Here is a 20674-nt window from a genome sequence, read left to right on the forward strand (position 1 = left end):
ATGTTCTACTTGTGTTCTGGATCTCCTTTCCATGGCTGGCACGCCACTACCTTATCCCCAGAGACTGTGGGAGTGGGTAAGAGGGACTTACATTTATTTCTCATGACCACAATAGTTGAGTACTCTTATTTGGATCAATTCCATAGGATGCCTTATTGCTTATGTCCTTTTAGTGACTCACAGGTCATTATCATTTATACCCACTCCCACTTATTCTATTTCTGGGGGTTTTCTAAGATGCATTGATGTTTGGATGAAGTTATACTGGGGTGGAGCAACCTATTTCCCCATTTGTACATGCATAAACAAGCATTTTTGATGCCAGTCCCTAGACCATAGGCATGCAGCTATATTTGCTTTTTTAACTTTATCATCGTAATATCCCAATATTTCATCGTTAGTTTAAGTGTTATTAAAATTGTTTTTAGATCGGTTTTTTTGCAGTTACACAAGACCACAAATATTATATAAAAACTATTTTTGGTCGGAAGTGCACCTTAAAAGGGATTTCTTTCTGTTTATCATGTCTCTACAACACGACCTATCAGCCTTTGTTTATAGTCGGACTATCTCCCTGGTAGCACACATTACCATTAACATTATCAGCTGGAGTGAGGTCATCTCTTCCTTGTTTTGTATATAGATGTTCACAAATTTAACGTTAAATAAATATTTTGTTAAGGATGCAGTTAGCAGGTCTGCAAATATTTCAAATATTGAGAGGTGCAAGCGAAAATATTCATCTGACACCATTTAAAAATGTATCAACTTTCTATCCAAAAGCAATACGTGGAAATGTTATAGACACATTTACTGAAATAGTTATTAGTGATCTTGAGATGGCAAGTGATGAGTTCAGAAGTAAACAACAAAAAAACAAAGAAGCCCAAAGCTACATCCAATATGACAAAAATACACAGTGAAATACCTATATATCTCTTGAAAAAGGGTCATTTAATTAAACCCTTTGGCCAAAGCGTTATAAGCCTGCTAGCCACATCAAGTCATGACCATTACCAGGTCCTAACACTAACTGATTAAAATTCTTATTTACCTCTATAACTAGAGGAAGAATGATCACATTGGATCTGTCACAACCAGCTGCATGCAAGATCTGCTCACTTGGAAAGTGGGGAGGGGCGAGCTTTAACCCTGGGAGGGAGGGGCCACTGACCTCCAAAATAGCTGAGACCAGCTGGACAAAGTTGGACATTCACACATCATCATCACCATCATCACCATCACATACACTTTTTGGACTTGTGTCTCTATGTAGATTTGGATCTTAAAGTTTATACGGAGATTTATCATAAACCTCACTCAAGAAATATCCTTTTGCACGCCTCAAGTTGCCACAGTTTACGCAGGAACTGTTCCACTATGGAAGATTTTGTGAACAGTTGATCTGAACTCACGCAAAGATTTTTAAGTAGAGATTATAGCCCCAAAACTGTGCAAGAAGTATATGCAAATGCTAGGGATAGATCAAGAGAGGACCTGATCAGCTCGGATCCCTCCAGTTTTTCTAATAAAAACAATTATAAAAAATATGAGGGACAGTGTTGCAAAACTGTAATTAAGAACTGTGATCCACCTTTCTTTATCACACAGTTTAGCAGTCAAGCTACCATCATACAATCCATTATCAGAAAACATTGGAACATCTTAAATACCGATCCATTACTAAGAGACATACTCTGGGAAACATTGTTTCACGTAGTGTAACTAAGAGTACCAAAGATTGTAACAAAAGGGATTACATGGCTGCTTTCTGTGTGGCAAATGCAAGGTTTGTAAATATGTTCAAAAAACAAAAGTTGTGCACCAACAGAGATGAAACGAAAGAGTTCAAAATTCTATCCTTTATTACATGTAACACTGACCACGTGGTCTATATGAGCTACTTTCCAGATCTGGATAATAGGGATTTTGCCGTTATTCTGCACAATACTGTACTTTATGTGTTAGTGGGGGGTCATTGGGGGTAGAGAGGGTGGGTAGTAGGGTGTCCATTCATTGCTATTGGGGTTATCTCTGCTCCCATTAAAGGCATAGGTAACCACACTGGCAATCAATGGCTGTATTGGCTATTATTGGTGTTTGTATTGTGTTTTAATGTTTATTGGGGCTGCAGGGGGCGTATGAAGGTGATATTTGGCCAATGGTGGGCATTTATGCCTACCAGGTGGGTAGCAGGAGGGATTAACCCCTTCATTACCTACTACTGCTAAGGTAATGAAGGGGTTAACACCTCCCGCAACCCTCACGGTAAGCATAAACACCCATCCCCGCTACTCCCAATAAACCAGGCACTGGCATTTAACCCCTTCATTACCTTAGTGGTAAGTCACGAAGGTAATGAAGCTGCGTGTAAATGTATTTTTATTACATAGGATAGAAGCAGGTGGTCTCCGGAGCTGATATTAATGCGTGCCAGCTCTAGAGACTCCCGGCTTCAATCTGATGCAGCAAAAATAATTATTTTCTTCTAAGCGCTACTGTTTGGGGAGAAGCACTTCTTGAGCGAGTTTGGCATGTTATGGAAGCTTTCTGAATTGCTACATATGCAAACTCCTTTGAGAAGTGCTCAGAATGTTCGATGAGTTACTTATCAAAGCTACTAGAATAGGCCTCTTTGTCTTAATTTACTTCCTCCACAGGTAACACTTGGCTGATTTAATGAGCCCCAAAGAGGATGATCACTATTGAATTGTCCACTTCGTGTCCTATTGAATGAGCCCTTTTATGTGAAAAGTAGGTGACAGAGATGTTATATTTTACTTTTGCAAGTTGTAGTTCGCAAAAAAAAAATCCTCTCACAAATGTGGTTCTCTTTCATGGCCCATAATGAAATTCAATAAATAGGAAATATTGTGAGATTTCTTAGACACCTTGTGATTAACACTCATCATATAATCTATATCGTTAAAGTGAACCCCTTGCAGTCAACACTATTATTTAGAGTAGATTTTCTGTGCAGAAGAACAGATGTTACTTCCGGCATAACTCAATCCTTTTACAAAATGTCAATTTGAATTGAGCCAAGAGAGACAGATCAAAACACTCTTCTGTAAAATAGACTAAGGCCTCGGCCAAGCTTCCCGCTGGCGTGCTGAGGCGCGCTGAGGCTCAGGGAAAGCGGGTGCTTTCCCTGGCCTTAGACAGCGCGCCGTCACGGGGATTGTCGGGGGTGGGCCGGGGGCGGGCCAGTGACGTCACGGAGCTGGTTCGCCCTCATTGGGCGAACCGCTCGCATGACCGGCCCTGCGCTCTGGCTAGCACTGAAATTTAAAAATCTGCTAAGACCTACGCTTCCGCACTCTAGGCGAGCCCCTACTAAAGCCGCTCTAATTGCGGCTGTAGGGGCTCAGTGCTAATAATAATAATAATAACATGTTCTTGTATAGCGCTGCTAGTTGTACACAGCGCTTTACAGAGAAATTTTTGCAGGCACAGGTCCCTGCCCCGTGGAGCTTACAATCTATTTTTTGGCGCCTGAGGCACAGGGAGATAAAGTGACTTGCCCAAGGTCACAAGGAGCTGACACCGGGAATTGAACCAGGCTCCCCTGCTTCACACTCTCAGTGCCAGTCAGTGTCGTTACTCACTGAGCCACTCCTTCTCAGCGCGCCTCCGCCAGCAAGCAGTAACCCTGGACGAGGCCTAAAGGAGTAACTCAGTAGTAATGAAGAGTGGGATTTAAAAAACAGGAAGTAATGGCGGTACCTTTACGGGTATGTGCCTCGGAAATCAGGAACCCCGAGTTGATAATAAATCAGTTAAACTCTGGGGACCACTGTAATTGTAATTACCAACAGTTCACATTAAATCCTTCTTCACTTTTTGCCTGTCTTTTTGTAAGGAATTGGGGAACACGTCCCCTGCGGCGTGTTCCCTCCTAACCTGCCACTGCTGCACCTTCCGATCCGGTCTCTAGCCATGTGCGCACCCCTGCTCTGTTTAAAGGGCATGCGTGCACCCGCAGCTCTTCAAGGCGTACCATGGAGCATAGCTCCGTCCCGCACACGTGACGTCGTGCACTGCTCCCCAGCTGCAAGCAAGTACACTCACTTGTCTCCTGTGCCTTGCAGCCAATCTCAGTCTCCGCAGAGGCTGCACCTCAGCTCCGCCTCTCAATCCCAGTCATGCATCTCTCTATTTAAACCCCGCTCTTTCACTTCCTCATTGCCGAATATAGACTTTGCAGACCTTCTGCAAGTAACTGTGCTTTTCACAGACTCCTGTTTGGCCTGGCTTGGCCTGGCTTGGCCTCCTTGTGCCTTAGTCTCCTGCTCCTAACCTCCTGCTTCCCGAGGTCTTCCTGCACAGTAGCCCCGGCTCTACTTACCTTGTTCTTGGCAGACTTCGCCTTCACCGCGCTGAAGCGGCTACGTTGGTTTCCCCAGTGTTTCCTGTGGCGTGTCTGCACCCTGGTTCCCGTGGCATTCGCTCTTCTCTGTTCCTGTCCCCCCCCCCCTTCTAGAAGCCCTGCTACGCTGAAGCGGCTTCGCTGAAGTTTTCCTGCTTTCTATGCTGAAGCGGCTTCACTGAAGTTTTCCTGCTTTCTACGCTGAAGCGGCTCACTCAAGATTTCCTGATGACGACCCTAGCCCGTGACCTCTACTACGCTCCTATGCCGCCCACCTTGACCTCAGCACGTGACCGTGAACATCCCTCCTATGCCGCCTACCCTGACCCCGGCTTGTCTACGGATTACCCTGCCTTCTCCAATCCTGACCCAGCAACGTTTGACCACGGTCTGCGCAATCCAGAACCGGCTTTGTGGTCTAAGGTCGGTGTTTCCACATCCCCACCTCAGCCCCGCGGTTCGGTCCCGGTTTGTGGCGAGCACGATTGTTACACTTTTACATTGTGAATTACAGTGTCTCTCAATATTTCAACTCCTGAAATTTTCCCTTCCTTTTTAAAGTTTTTTCTTTTTCTTTTTAATAATCTCTACTAGGGCAGCCGACAGCTTTCCCGGGGGAGGGGACAGCTCTTCCCCATAGGCAGCCCTGTGAGTATCACCCCCTATGTCTCTCACTCTCCCGTTCACACTCCCTCCTCTCCTTCTCACCCCCCTTGTTCTCTTCCCTATTTCTCCCAATGCCCCCATTTCTCTCTGACTCGCTCCTCCCTCCTCTTTCCCTCCCTTTCTCTCTCCCTGTGTCAGTCAAAAAAGGTGCAATTTGAGTGGATGATACAACTGGCGAAGTGATTCTCACAGAGCATTTACTCATTTCTTGCGAGAGGGACCTGCAAATAATTGGTTTCCATGCTCCTCTAAAGGTGAATGCCCGCTCTAAGTGTCAAGAAAAAACTGACAGAAACACCTCCCCTGGTTTTGTGGCAAACATCACTTTAACATACACAATGTACACTAAAGGAGGAAATAAGAAAATGGTATCTTTTCTGCTTTGATTCTTTTCTGTCACACATAATCCTTCTCTCTCAGCATCATTGAGGCCCTTTATCAAAGTCTCCCAGCTTCTTTTAATGCCCATGTCCCAAAAGACTTTGAATATATTTTGCATATCCAAATTAGCATATTTCCCAAGTATCTCGGGTGCGTTCTCTTTCTTTCTCCCTCCTCTAAAACCCATACTGTATTTCAGGGTCTGGATGGGAGTAACGCCATCTCTAGTTATCAACGAAATAACGTCATGTTAATTCCCTGCGTCCATATGCAGTGTTTCTTTTGCATATCATTAGCACAATCGGCTGCAAAAATGTAACCAAACACTATTTAAAGGAGTAACAATGGGTTAATATAAGGTTATTGCCTTTAGTTAATAAGCATTACTATTAACCCGTTACTAAGGTTAGCTTTAAGCTAAATAGTAGTGTTGTGTCGGGTAGTGATTATGAAAAAAACCAGGTAACGGGTACCTGGCCAAAATCAATAGTTCTACCCGGCCGGGTACCCGGTTTGGTACTTACCTGCAGGGTGGCGGCGACATCTAGGAACAGCAGCAGCGGTCCTGTGGTGGTGGCAGCATCGGAAGTGTCTTCAGCCGGCGTGGGACAGCAGGAATCCATTCCACAGCACCGCAGCAGGTAAGCAGTGTGTGTGTGAGCCGCCGGGGAACTATGTGACCGGAGCAGGAGACGGAGCGTTCCTATTGGACAGATGGGTTCCCCGGCGGCTCACACACATACTGCTTACCTGCTGCGGTGCTGTGGAATGGATTCCTGCTGTCCCACGCCGGCTGAAGACACTTCCGATGCTGCCACCGCCACAGGACCGCTGCTGCTTTTCCTAGATGTTGTCCGTCGCTGGCTGAAAGGTAAGAAAGGTAAGTAATAAGATTATTTTCAGCTACCCTGACATTACCTGGCGCTAGGCCCACTTCTCAGTTGCCGGGTCCGGGTAATGTCCGGGTAGCTGAAAATGTGCCGGATAACGCCGGGTACCGGGTAATTCCGGGTACTCGGTACACCACTACTAAATAGTCTAAAAAGAGCTTTGCGTATCTGGGTCAAATTCAATATAAGATGCTTACATTTCATTGGGTGAAACCCCCCACTAATATAAATAGGTATTTTTACGATCGTCCGCTTGAGCGTTTATTAAATTAGAAAGGTGATGTCGTGCTCTGTGCACAATGTAGTGTAGTGACTGATGAAGTCCCAGACAAATCATGATAAAAATCCAAGCTTTATTGAAGAAATATAAATTGTGTATATGGATCCAGCAAAGTGAACTAAAAGTCTAACGCTTTTCACGCTGGACACAGCACTTCATTAGAGGCTCCATGAAATGGGTTAGGCTTTTCTTTCACTTTGTTGGATCTATGTACACAATTTTAATTTCTTCAATAAAGCTTAGATTTTTATCATGATTTGTCTGGGACAGCATCAGTGAAAGCACTACATTTTCCACCGAGTGCAACGTCATTACGTTTCATTTTTATGTCTCATTTGAAGAGCTCTGGGTAGCTCAGACGCCAGCGCCATGCGGTAAAACTATCAACATGATGATGTAATTTTTTTGTAGCTAACCCACTGATATCCCTTCCCAACCTTCAGGCTAAATTAGATCAATTCGACAAAGTCTCAGGCTACAAAGCTAACAATGACAAATCGGAAGCCTTAAACCTAACTCTCCCAGCCCCAGAACTTAAGCTTCTGCATTCGAATTTTAACTATAAATGGATTTCACACATTAAGTACCTAGGAATCAAGATTGCAAAATCCTACGACTCCCTCTATCAATGTAACTACCCTTCTCTTTTTGATAGAATCAAAAAAGACCTGCAGGCATGGAACAAATTCCAGATATCGTGGGTGGGCAGAATCATCTCTGCCAAAATGAACATCCTACCAAGACTTCTATATTATTTCCAAACCCTCCCAATAAACATTCTCCTGCCTGAGCTTAAAAAAATGAATATTCCAATTTATTTAGAAGGACAAGAGACCGAGAGTATCAAGATCGGTAATGTTGGCCCCAGGCATGGGGGTTCCGGATATTATTAAATACTATCAAGCGGCCCAACTAAAACAAGTAGTAATATGGAATAATGACCCAGCAACCTGTTGCTGGTTAAGAATTGAAACTCACTACGCGAGTCCTCTATTCCTTAAAGTGGCTTCGTGGGCACAAGAGTCCAAGGAGACGCTTAAAAGAAGGTTTGACTTGGGGTCGATGAGATGCACGTGGAACATATGGTCCAAAAACAAGAGGAAATTCGCATTAGCCTCCTCCCCGTCCCAGCTAACTCCCTTATTTAATAACCCAGAGTTTCCTCTGGGATGCTCTCAAAAACAATTATTCCAGTTTAAGAGCCTTAATATGAATGTAACGGGTATTCCACCCCACCCAATCGCATATATAGTGTGGGTGAGTAGAACATGCGGTGTTACCGGTGTGGTGCGTATACCTGCAGGCTCACAGGAGGTCTGAGCCTCCGCTAGTGAGAGCCTGGGGTGAATCCTCTGGAACGTTTCTTCTTTCAGCGCCTCCACCTATGTAGGATTCTATGGAAATGTAGAATGACCCTAACATAGGAACCCACTCAGAAACCACATACACCAGTATTATGGATAACAGGTTTACTGAATGAACAAACACTTTACTAACACACATATAAGACATTACACAACATCATAACCTTATGCTATAACCGTATCACCTTCTGCCCAATGTCTGGTGTTCCCACCCAGTATCCGGTAATCCCCACCCAATGTCCCGTACACCTACGGAGGTCGTGGGTGACTGCGCAGTCACTAAGAACTACTAGGCCTGTTGGTGCACATAGGATTCAAAGTTACCTGCCGAGCACTCCGGTGCTCGGGCCTGCAACAATCTTCTCAAAGGGTCAGACGTGCGATGCATCCGTCTGATCCTATCCAGGTGATATTCTCCAGAACCCCCACGTGGGTCCAACCGCTTCACGGGAACAGCAACCGCCGCTGAATCCCTATCTCTCTAACGGGCAGTAGCGTGACAGGAACCCTAACCTAGGGCCTGTCCCTGATGTACCGCAACCTGAGGTGACTTGGGGGAAACTCCTAGGGCCTGCGGGGTTAATAACCTACCCCCCTCCCCTACTACCCCAAGTCCATAAACCTCACTAACCACTAGCTCCTAACTCGCTAGTACTACCAGCCTGCAGCAGACACACAGCTCTCACAGTCAGCCTGCAGACTCCCACACACACTGCACACACTGCGCCCAGTACATGCAGCGACAACACACACACAGTCCTATTTGCCAGTGCGCACAACATTACCCGCTGTGGAACTGCAAAACCTGCACCTTACACACCTAAGGGTGACCTCCCTATCTAGGGCCGTCCCTTATAAATTACCCACTAACCTGGTGGGGAGTTGGGGCCTACCTGGGATGTAGGGGACCTTACGCGATGCAGGAGCTTCACTCACTCCCTGCACCCTTCCTTCCCCGTCAGCTCCGCTGCTCCAACTAACTGCGTAGCGGCAGTCCACACAATGTATCTCCTTCCTCCAGGGCAATCCTTCAGCCCTATTGGCCACTATGAGGCACCTGGTGCCCCCCTCGCTAGGCACTATGGTAATTGTAGTCCTGAGGCACCTATAATAACATTGGGGCCGCGTGCGTGCCTTCCCTCTGCCTACACTAACCCCTAATGGCCGCCTCACCCTCTCACTAGCTATCCCTACTCTCGCGCGATTCTCCTGCGCCTTCCCTGCCCTCACGCAACCGTTCCCTGCCCTCGCGCGATCTTCTGCGCATGCGCGACTGTCTCGGGCCGCCGGGGACTCACTGCGCATGCGCGACCCGGCGCAACATGGCGGCGCCCTATCCACCCGGCTCCGGGAGCGCTGGGAGCCCTGAGACGCGCGTGCGGCCTTGGCAACCGGCCGCACGCGTCCCCGGCAACCCCCGAGCCGGAACCTGACCGCCCTCACCCACGCGATTGTCTTGCGGGGCCGCCTTGTGACTCGGCGGTACCCGCGATCGCGCACCAGGGGAGGGGGTTGTTGGAGTGCTGGGGAGACCTGGCTACATGAAGATAGCAGAGGACTTGGTGGAGAAGGGGAAGATCATATCTTTTCAGGAACTCAAAAACAGATACCAAACACAAGATTTATAACTTTTCAACTTCCTTCAAATTAGGCATTTCCTTTCAACATTATCCAATAATGCAAGGTTTCCAAATTTATCAATATTTGAATTGTACTGCAAAAAAGGCACCTACCAGAGGGGACTGATCTCGGGAATATACATGGGAATCGAAACTTCAATAGCTTCCCAAACACATAACTACATGTTAAAATGGGCGGAAGATCTAAACGTTGAAATAGAGAGGACTGGGAGGAAATCTAGGAATCGGCAGCTAAAACTTCTGACAACAAAGGAAAATATATACAAAATTCTATTTCAATGGTACTTAACTCTTAATAAGCTGAGTCAGATCTTCCCAGGAACACCCGATCTATGCTGGAGAGGGTGTGGCCTGAGAGGAGATATGGCCCACATTTGGTGGACATGTCCACTGATTCAGAACTTATGGACTAGAGCCCAAAACATTATTCAAGAAGTATTGGAGCTGGGGGTCTCGTTGGACCCATTGACCTTTCTGCTGGTCAAACCAATAGAGAACCTCGGGGGCCCCATGGGGCGGCTGGTCTCACACATTCTAACAGCTGCAAGATGCTCCATAGCTGCGGCCTGGGAAAAAAATCAACGCTCCCTCCAGAAGAACTGTCTCCAAAAGAAAAAAATGAGGTCATGACCATGGAAAAACTAACGGCCCAACTGAAACAAAACACAGAGCAATTTCACAAAATTTGGGAACCAGGGCTCAAAACCTAGAAGTTTTTTTTAGAAACTAAGTATGGTAAAAATTCCACCCCAATAGTAAAGCCATTAGGCCACAAAGGATAAACAAGAAATGAGCAGGCAAGGGGGGGGGGGGGGGGGGAAGGGGTGTGTGGGTTGGAGATACCTGTTCTCGTCCTCCTCACCCCTGCTCTCCCCTCTACCTCACCTACCTTGAGTGGACCCTCCTCCCCCTTGCTTCCCCCCACCCTTCTCCCCCACCATACCAACCTCCTACTCCCCCCTTTTCTCTTCTCTCTTTCCTCTCTCTGTCTATTCTAAGCTTCGTACAAGGAATCCAAAATTGTTACAAGATACATGAATCCGAGGGCTCAGTTGAAAAACATTCATGTACAAAATGTCAAACTACTAAATTTATTTAGAATTTAAATACAAAGTAGGAAAATGTCATGATAAGTTTGTGAGATGCACTCTACGAACTGTAATCTGTCTCAACTCCCCCATGCACAATGAACTGTAAAAATGTGTACATCCTTGTATACGCAGTAAAAAAGATTGAAACAAAAAAAGTATCAACATTATTTGGCTTCAGAAGTTTGTGAGTTTCATTGCGGAGAAGTTATATAAAGTCATATAAGAATATATTGATCTCAGGCGTTATGGAGCACTAGGGACTTTGTTTTTGCATATATGTTTATTGAATTTGCCACGGCCTAAATGAAGGACCTCCAGCTGGACAGGCACAGAAGGTGTCATATCCGGCCGCTCCTCCTTCTCTTACCGTGGACCCCACAACTGAAACAATCACCTGAGACTCTCAAAGCCGCCACCAATCCAAATTCTTTCAAAACTAAAGCTGTCGCACATTTTAATCTTGTCTGTAACTGTTACATATGCCTATAACATGTATTATCTTTAATTGTTCATGCAATGTCTTGTATATAATGTATAACCCTGTTCACTTAATTTAACCATGTATTTGCTAGAATTCTGTGCCCAGGACATACGTGAAAACAAGAGGTAAAGCTAAGGCTGAGATTATACTAAGCGCGATGGCGCAACAAACACAAATGGCATATCCCTATACGGCCATCCCTAGTGCGCACGCACAACAGAGCGCATTAGCACGACCGCATTTTGAAAATACAAAAAAGTTGTCTTTTCAAGCGCGGACGCGTGACGGCGTCACGTGAGCGGTTCAGCCAATGAGATGCGAACCAGCTTTGTGACGAGTCCGCCACGCCTCCCCATCGCCTGCAGCCAAATTCACAGATCGCTGTGGCTACAGGCGTGTGTGAGGCTATGCGGTCCGTTGCGTGCAAGAAGGACTATAATCTCAGCCTAACTTTCAATGTATTACTTCCTGGTAAAACATTTTTATAAATAAATATTATATGCGGACAGGGTAGCATTCAGCTCCTGCACCAAGATCCCAACAACTCCTCAGCTTCCCCGCTTAAGATACCCAGTTACTATTACTGTATTCAGTCTGGATTTCAACTGGTTTGTTAGTTAATTTGCATTTCCTGGACAACGGTTTATTCATTGTGTGCATTTTCACTGTGGTCCCCCAGCTCCTCCCTAGCAGAAAATGAACATACTAGGGCTCGCTCATGCAAACTGACACCAATAACGGATTCTACAGCAGAGCAATAGACCTCAGTTCCCTGTGATGTCAGACAGGCGACGCTTAATGCTCTCATGCCCTTCTCTAAAATGGCGGCACCACCACCACCGCCACCGCCACCGCCACCGCCGCTGCGCCAATGAGTGTACGCTGCTATGCTACTGCCGTGCGCAGTGACGTCTTAACGGCGTTGCCCGGGTGACATGACCTTTCACCTCCTAACTTATGGTCGCTGTGCTGGGTGTTGGCGGGAGATTCCAGGATGGCTGTGCAACCCAAGGAGAAGCTGTCTATGGACAATGCCGCGGAGAGCGGCTTCATCCACTTCTATAACTCCATGCCGGAGAAGCCGGACACCACCGTGCGGCTGTTTGACCGAAGCGACTGGTACACGGTTCACGGGAGCGATGCGGTATTTGCGGCCAAAGAGGTTTTTAAGACCAATGGGGTCATCAAGTATTTGGGATCAGGTGGAGACTGCTTTTATTTCTCATGTTTGTCAGGACACCCACCTGCATTGTCAGTGGGAGTTTTTTTTTTTTTTTTTAAAGGAGAAATGATTACCATTAAATCTGCAAATGTTAAGTGTGTTTACAAAGATTGAATAAACAGGACCCTTTTAATAAAATAAAGCTGTACTGAAATCAACAGCGCCATTACTTTATCTCTTTATCTAATGGCATGTAGACTCGTGGTTATATTATCATTGTTTGTTTAAGCGACCAGCACATACTGATCTCATGTTATATTTATTGCCAACTTAAATTCTCTTCATCATGAGAATTTGGTAATTTTTCTCCCCCCCCCCCCCCACACCCCCACACCCCCACACCCCTCTAACCAAAATCCCAGCGTATTCTGTGTTACAATACAGTAGTTCATTTAAAAAAAAAAAAAAAAAAAAACCTGCCCCAGAATGGACTTTTTATGCAGTGCAGTAACATGCAAAAAGTTAACCTGCTGGGTGTTGGCGAGAGATTCATCCATGTACCAATAGTTTTTTTTTTTTTTTTTTTTTTTTTTTTTTTAAGGTTCCTGCTCCAAAGCTTTTACAATTGACATTTAGCTATTTTGAAGGTGGAACTATAACCAGTGCTAGATGAACAGTTATAGATTCCCCAATACTCGGGCTAACGTCTATTGTCTTTGAGGTGTAGAGGGCCAATTTAAAAAAATATGTATTTACTTTTTTTAAATATAAAGGCATCTTGAGACTTTACGTTTTTTGCAAAAAATAAATAAAAAATTATTGAGCCAAAAGAAAATCCGTTTCATTTGTTTAAGCAGCCTTTGTCAAGGAATGGCATACGTGCGCTCCAAATGGATCCAGTCTTTGTAGTGACAGAAATCCCAACAACCAACAAGTCCCAGATGAATCCAATTGCACCGTGGTCTTGTGCAGTTCGGTAGTCTTTGAACCCATCGCAAGACTGACTTGAGACATCATTGTCTCCTCATGCATGCATCCACTGTCCTCAGCTGTCTGTCTAATGTCTGACAGGAACGTGGAAATTTCATCTCCTTAGTAACCGTCCACACTCTATAGACGACCATATGAGACATGAAAATCACTATAAGATGGATATCCACAGCGATTTGTATATATTTTCTCAACCTTGCCCTCTGCACCCAAAAAGAACAAAGGTGTCTAAATAAGTGCTAAATGAAGTGATATGTAAAAAAAAAGTAATAGTTCAAATTAGGGACCTCTCCTTGTCGGACAGCATTTTCCTTTATTGTGATAAGTTACAAAAAAAAAATTCAGAAAAATGGAAAAACTAAGAATTAGGAATAAACTATCTGGGATCTAAAAAGCATCCTAGATGTAAATTTGTTGTTTAACCCCTTTGGTAAAAACTGTCTCGAAACTGAAACTCCAAAATGCCTCCCTCCTTGACAAAGGTTGCTAAAACGGCTGAAATGTTGGATTATCTTTTGGCTTAGTAAATTTTTATTTTTACAGAAACTGTAGAGCCTCAATAGGCTTTCATAGCCATATAACTGCAGCGGATACTAGCAGGTCTTCCCCTGATGTTCAGCGCAAAGGTATAAGTATCTGGTTACAATTTTCTTATGGTGTACTACATATACCTTTGTCTTATTGACTTATTTTTTTTTACCACCGAACCTTCCAATCTGTATTTGGACCATATTATTCTTATTGTTATGTGTAATGAGTGGATATAACAGCAACAAGTCAAGAACAAAGCCAATATGTAAGGGGGTGGGGAACAACTTTATTTTATAATTTCTTAGAGAGAATTGTTTAAAAAATGTAATGGCTGTCTCCGGAAAGCTAGCAGCAACACTGAAGGGCCTCTCTAGCCTGTCGCCCACGCTTTCACCACCAGGCAAATGTAACATGTAAATGTCTTAATTGCTTCTCGAACTATAGGAAGTAAGAAACTGGAGAGTGTGGTACTCAGTAAAATGAACTTCGAATCTGTTGTGAAGGATCTATTGCTGGTTCGTCAATATCGTGTAGAAGTTTACAAGAACAAAGCTGGAAGTAAATCGTCAAAGGAGAATGACTGGCAGTTGGCATATAAGGTATATTATACACTCTACAGTTTGTCTTTGAAGACCAGTACATTTCTAGAATAGTGCCAGTGTAATTGTGACCTTATTTAGCTTGTGCATCTCATGTGGATATCTGCCTGCCTCTGGTGTGTTTACCACAATAATGGAAGAAAAAAAAAAAGGGGGGTTTTATTACAATTACTCAGCATGATTGATTTATATAACCATTTATTCCAATATAAAAACAGTCCATCTGTTTGCACTGCAGGAGCTAAACATTTTGTAGTGTGTATATATAACTGTGATATATTTATGCTTTATATTTAATGAATGAGATATTCTATATTGGTAAAAATATGTAATCAAGATCTGATAGAATAAATATAAAAACACAAAATAAAAAAAACATTTAACAAATATTCCACACTGAATTATATAAACCATTTCTTGATGAACAAACAATATTGTGTGTGTGTGTGTATAATATATGTATATGTATATGTATATATATGTGCGTGCGTATGTACGTATCAGTACCGTGTTAGCCGAGCTTCAATAATCAAAAAATAAATAGATGATACCGTTCTGTGGCTAACGAAATGCTTTTATTTGTGCGAGCTTTTGAGATACACTGATCTCTTCTTCCGGCGATGTTACAATGAATGAAGCAAGCAAAAGGTAACATTCCAAGAGACACTGTTTTTAAGTATACCCGTTGCTTGCTTCATTCATTGTAACATTGCCGGAAGAAGAGATCAGTGTTTCTCGAAAACTCGCACAAATAAAAGCATTTCCTTAGCCACAGAACGGTATCGTCTATTTATTTTTTGAATATATAAATGTAGCGGTCATGTAAAATGCCTACAGTCATCTCTCCTGCTGGCAGCAAGGCCTGGTAAGTGTGGGTATGCCATCAGTAATCATGGAGGTTTTCCCTCACACCCTGGTGGGGTGCCCTGTGTATGGATGGGACTGGTCACATGCTCTGACTCCATGGTTAGTGATGTCAGAGGTGTGTCAGCCTCAGAAGTTACATAAGGCACAGCACGGTGACTAATAGTTAGTTCTAATGCTAGTACAGTTGAGGAAGGAGTTCAAGTTCTTGCAAGGTGTTTGCAGAGTTCAGAGACTAGTGGGCGATTATGTTATAGTAGCTGATATAGGAGTCTGTGTCCAGGGACCTGGCACAGAGCAGTGAATCCCTGATCAAGGAGACATACCTTTCAAAGGGAAGCACGGGCACGATGACTGGCTAAAGATACCCCATTGTGGAGGGCAGCTATGCCCACCGTGACAATAAAGATGGAGCTGATCAGAGAAACCCCTGTGTGTGAGAGTATGATTACACAGGAGGTTGCACCACCGAGGAGTTCCTCACCAGGACCATCCCCATGCGGACGCAGGGACCCTGATGAGGTGGAGGCGCTGCACTGGAACTAGGTGAGACTCAGCACACTACCTCAGCTGCCTGTCTGGACGGGTCCTCCCCACACACCATCATGCGGGAGACTCAGGAGTCCTGTAGCCAACAGGTGCACCACCCGACACTACCACACTGTAATGGGGACCGGTTAGACCACAGGGGCCAATGTGAGATTGGGTGGGTCAGGCCGGGGCCAGAAATACCGTTACATTTGGAGGCGAGCTGCTGAGATCAGATCTGTCAACAGGACAGGCTCTAGCTAGGCACACTGGGAAACAGGGAGAGAGTCTGCTACCACTCTGTGCTGCGTAGGGACGGACCTAGGGGTGGTCAGGGGCTGACGGGATATTGTCAGTTCGCAGGGACAACCTAGGGGCCTGAAAGGAGTGAGGGGTTTGGAGCCGGGCTATAGCTGACCGAGTCACCTTGAGGCAGTGCTAGTTGGTAGGATGCCAGAAGGGATAGCCTGTTAACTTGGTCAGGAATCCTGGAGAGGGTCTGCGCTAGGCTGACCAAGAGAGGTAGACGCCCCAAGTACTGCATGGCAGAGCCAGAGTACCTAGCCCATTCCAGACACTCACCGTAGGGAGCACAGACTGGGAGGAAGGAGTCACAGCAGACACTGAGAGAGTGAGCCTAGCCTGAGGTAGTGCAACACTGGGTCACACCTAGATAAGGTACACATGTGGTGGTGCATCTGAAGCTAATCTTTATTGTACCGGTGTGGTGGCTGCCCCGCAGAGCGGAGCCCCATGTACGATAATTGGTACGAGAGTGAGACAACCCAAAGAATGGAGGATCCGCGTGGTGCGGAGAACCAAAAATGGCGACCAGAAGCTGATGGGGAGGGCACCCGTGGCGTGCACCCCACTGAAGAGCAAACAGTCGCCGAGTTATCGTTAACCAGTCTGCTCTGGAGCGGAGCGAAGGCTGTGGCTGCCCTGTTTTTATCCTGTTTGGGACAGCGAGGGGCCACCCTTGAAGAGTGTGAGGAAATTGTAATAATTGGGGGAGAACCCCGTGAGGAGAGCAAACAAACGGACTTTTTGGGCTTAAAAGTCAACCAAAATGGCGGTTCCCGCTTACTAGGGACACCGCATGGGACAGTCACAGAAAATGTGGCTGGTGCAGGACTTGCAAAAAGCTGGCCGGGAATGGCGCGAACAGAAGAGCCCCGCCCTGATGGGGGGCACGGCGCGAAAGCTATGGCTGCGCCTGCATGGACAGTGACTCACTCAGCCCCTGTGCTGAGTCAACCGCTTAGTCTATGGGACCCTCCCCTGATTTCTACCAGGGGGAGTGACTTTCAACTATGGCCTGTGGGAATGCACCCACTGGGCCCAGGGACTGATATCCAGACGGCGCCACTACAAAAAGTAGTTCCGGCCGTGGAAGAGCCGTGCAAAAAGGATGGTTATCTTGCACAGAGGGCGGCTGCCAGGAGAAGGCGGGAACTAGCCGCGGGAAAAGACCCCCACCCTTGTGGGGAATTTGGCGCGAAAACGCTAACCGCACCCACCAGGACTGAGAGAGGTGCGGCCTTAATTAAGGGGCATGATATTCCCCTGTGGGACCCACCCATAATTGCAACCCCTGGGGGCGGGTTCCAGCTCTGTCAGAGAAGGGAGGAGCCGAAGCAGGGAGTGGCGGATCCAGCAACTTCCACCAGTCAGTTGCGAGGAACCACTGAAAAGAAGAGACCTGTACAGGAAGTGGCTCCTGTACAAAGAATGGCCTGCTCCTCCACTGTGGGCACGATGGTCTCCACCCAGCCCTACTCAGTACCCGGCGGGTTGCTAGTAGTGAGGGTGGCCAACACTGAGACGGTGGTCGGGCTCTGCCTACAATGTGGGCTGCCCGGAGGCACGGTCAACACGGCGGCACGTTGCCCTCATTGCGGGACTTTATACCTGTGGCCTATGCCCACATTTATCCCAATCCAGCCTGCTGACCCCCCGGTGGACATGGCAAGGCGCTCCGCCGAGTCCCTGGGCGCGCTATGGATCAACCGCGCGAGTCCAGGAGACAAGGGACTGGAGCCGGTCAAGTCGGCTGGGTCAGTGGCGATCGAGGCGGTTGAATCACCCCCCGCAATCGGGGAAAAGAGACTTTCACTCCGCTCGGAGACCCCTAAGTCAGGGAAAGGGGATTACTCGGACGAGGACCTCCGTGAGCTGGCGGTGTTAAAAGCGGAGCCAAAAAGGCAGACCGGAAGGACGACACCCCGTGGAGTGAGTGGTGGCCTTGAGAACAGGGCGTCCCCCGCAGATCGGCGAGCCGACAGACGGAGTCCCGCCATCCCAGGACCTGATCTAGGAGACGGGAGAGAGACGCCTACACCCCTGCGGATGGGTAAGCCAAGCAGCCCTATCACTTACGTGGTTGCAGCAGGCGGCGAAGCGCTGGAAGGGCCGCGCCAGGCCCCGAGCGCACGTGGAGTGACGGCATCACTTCCGGCGGCGACGGCGGAGCAACCGGATGTCGTCGTGGAAGAAGAGATCCCGCATGGGGGTCCCACGCAAGATGGCTGCGCTCCCGGTTCCGGGGAAGACATCGCTTCCGGAAGTGACGGCGGAACCCATGGAGAAGATGCAGCGACGCTTCGGCGATTGGGGGAAGGTCCCCAATCACCTCAACGGCTCAGAAGCTGGACGGGCGATCTGAGGACTGAGGAGGGTGAAGTATCATCCTTTGAAATATCTACGGACAGCCAGGAACGGGTCGCAGCCCCGTGGCAATCGCTACCCCGTCCGTATGCCCAACTCCATGCCCTAGCTAAAGCCCCTACCCCTGTCACACGGTCCCCGGGTTCCCCGCCTAGCCTGGAATCAGTGGACATTCCCTCAGAAGAGGAGGGGAGACGGACTGGGGAAAGACAGCGCAGTGGTGCTACGGAAGGTATCTCCAGGGGAGGGGGAGAATTGAGAGTGGCTGCGGTAGGCCGGTGGTTGCCCCCTGCAGTTCCGGCGCCGGTAAAAAAGGCCCCGGGATCGTCTAGGTGGTCTGTACCGCGATCTGAGCGGTCATCAGGGGTATTTTCCATGGACGATGATAGGGAATCAGGGAGGTCAAATAGATTCCGGGAGAACCGTTGGTGGGCCCCACTATTTGAAGGGTACTCGGCCTGGATGGACCGCACTCGGTTCCTCATCCGGCGAGAGGATGTAGTGGACTATTGGTGGGCGGTGGGAGAGTTTACCCCAGAACAGAGGGACAGGGAATTGCAGGAGCGCTGGCTTCAAATAGAGCATAGGGAGATAGAATCTATGGGTCCCAGCATCTTGTCAGACCCCGTGGACCCTGACGAACCCCTATCATGGGTGCTACCTGGGAGGGCAGGTAAGGCTGACCTGACTAGGATCAGTAGGGCCGAACGGGCCATAATGGCTCGTTACAAGTCATCCCACGGGTTGGAGTACCCGTATGTTCCTGAGCCACTAATGGATGAAATAGAGGAGAATAGGGATAGGTGGCTCCGGGAAAATATTGAGATGCACTTAGTCAGCAAGGGGAGTGATGTGGTGGGGAAGAAGGCCGAGGAACGGATAGAGCATTTGATCCGTATATGGGCCATTGGTAGAAATATCCACAAACACAAGGTAACATATAGGCCCGAGAGGGGATTACCACGGCATTATTCTGTTACAGTTCTAGATATGGGGGGTAGGGAAGTAAAGAAACCGGACCCCTATCACTATTTTTAGGTGGTACTGCGCATTACGCGGGTCCGTGGCTGCTGGTCGGGGCGGGCTTGGCGGATGACTGTATTCATGTGTACTGCATTATGAGAACATTTGTGTGATGTTAATTATGTTTTGTGTTACAGTGCTTCCTGGAAAGAGGTATACAAATTTGGGTCCCAGCGAGGACGATGGGATTCACCAGGGGGAGAATTTAGCGGTCATGGAAAATGCCTACAGTCATCTCTCCTGCTGGCAGCAAGGCCTGGTAAGTGTGGGCATGCCAGCAGTAATCATGGAGGTTTTCCCTCGCACCCTGGTGGGGTGCCCTGTGTATGGATGGGACTGGTCACATGCTCTGACTCCATGGTTAGTGATGTCAGAGGTGTGTCAGCCTCAGAAGTTACATAAGGCACAGCACGGTGACTAATAGTTAGTTCTAATGCTAGTACAGTTGAGGAAGGAGTTCAAGTTCTTGCAAGGTGTTTGCAGAGTTCAGAGACTATTGGGCGATTATGTTATAGTAGCTGATATAGGAGTCTGTGTCCAGGGACCTGGCACAGAGCAGTGAATCCCTGATCAAGGAGACATACCTTTCAAAGGGAAGCACGGGCACGATGACTGGCTAAAGATACCCCATTGTGGAGGGCAGCTATGCCCACCGTGACAATAAAGATGGAGCTGATCAGAGAAACCCCTGTGTGTGAGAGTATGATTACACAGGAGGTTGCACCACCGAGGAGTTCCTCACCAGGACCATCCCCATGCGGACGCAGGGACCCTGATGAGGTGGAGGCACTGCACTGGAACTAGGCGAGACTCAGCACACTACCTCAGCTGCCTGTCTGGACGGGTCCTCCCCACACACCATCATGCGGGAGACTCAGGATTCCTGTAGCCAACAGGTGCACCACCCGACACTACCACACTGTAATGGGGACCGGTTAGACCACAGGGGCCAATGTGAGATTGGGTGGGTCAGGCCGGGGCCAGAAATACCGTTACATATATATACAGTGTTCGACAAACCTATACATTTGCTCGCCCCGGGCGAGTGGATTTAACCACCGGGCGAGTAAATATTGGCCTAAGCAGCACACGTTTGGTACTAGGTGGCGAGTAGATTTTTTTTGTGTGGCGAGTAGATTTTTTGGTGA

The 20674-nt window shown here is 47.2% G+C and overlaps 1 protein-coding gene across 1 annotated transcript in view; it reads left to right on the plus strand.

Moving 5' to 3' along the window:
- Positions 1–12006: 12006 nt before the first annotated feature.
- MSH2 (mutS homolog 2) overlaps positions 12007–20674 on the plus strand; it is a 189058-nt gene continuing 180390 nt past the window's right edge. Inside the window, exons 1-2 of the mRNA XM_075595822.1 lie at positions 12007–12364; positions 14290–14444. Of these exons, the coding sequence (XP_075451937.1) occupies positions 12157–12364; positions 14290–14444 (363 nt within the window). The 5' untranslated portion in view covers positions 12007–12156. The remainder of the gene's footprint in view (positions 12365–14289; positions 14445–20674) is intronic.

Source organism: Ascaphus truei, chromosome 4 (genome assembly GCF_040206685.1).
Source record: "Ascaphus truei isolate aAscTru1 chromosome 4, aAscTru1.hap1, whole genome shotgun sequence".
In the NCBI taxonomy this organism is placed as follows: Eukaryota; Metazoa; Chordata; class Amphibia; order Anura; family Ascaphidae; genus Ascaphus; species Ascaphus truei.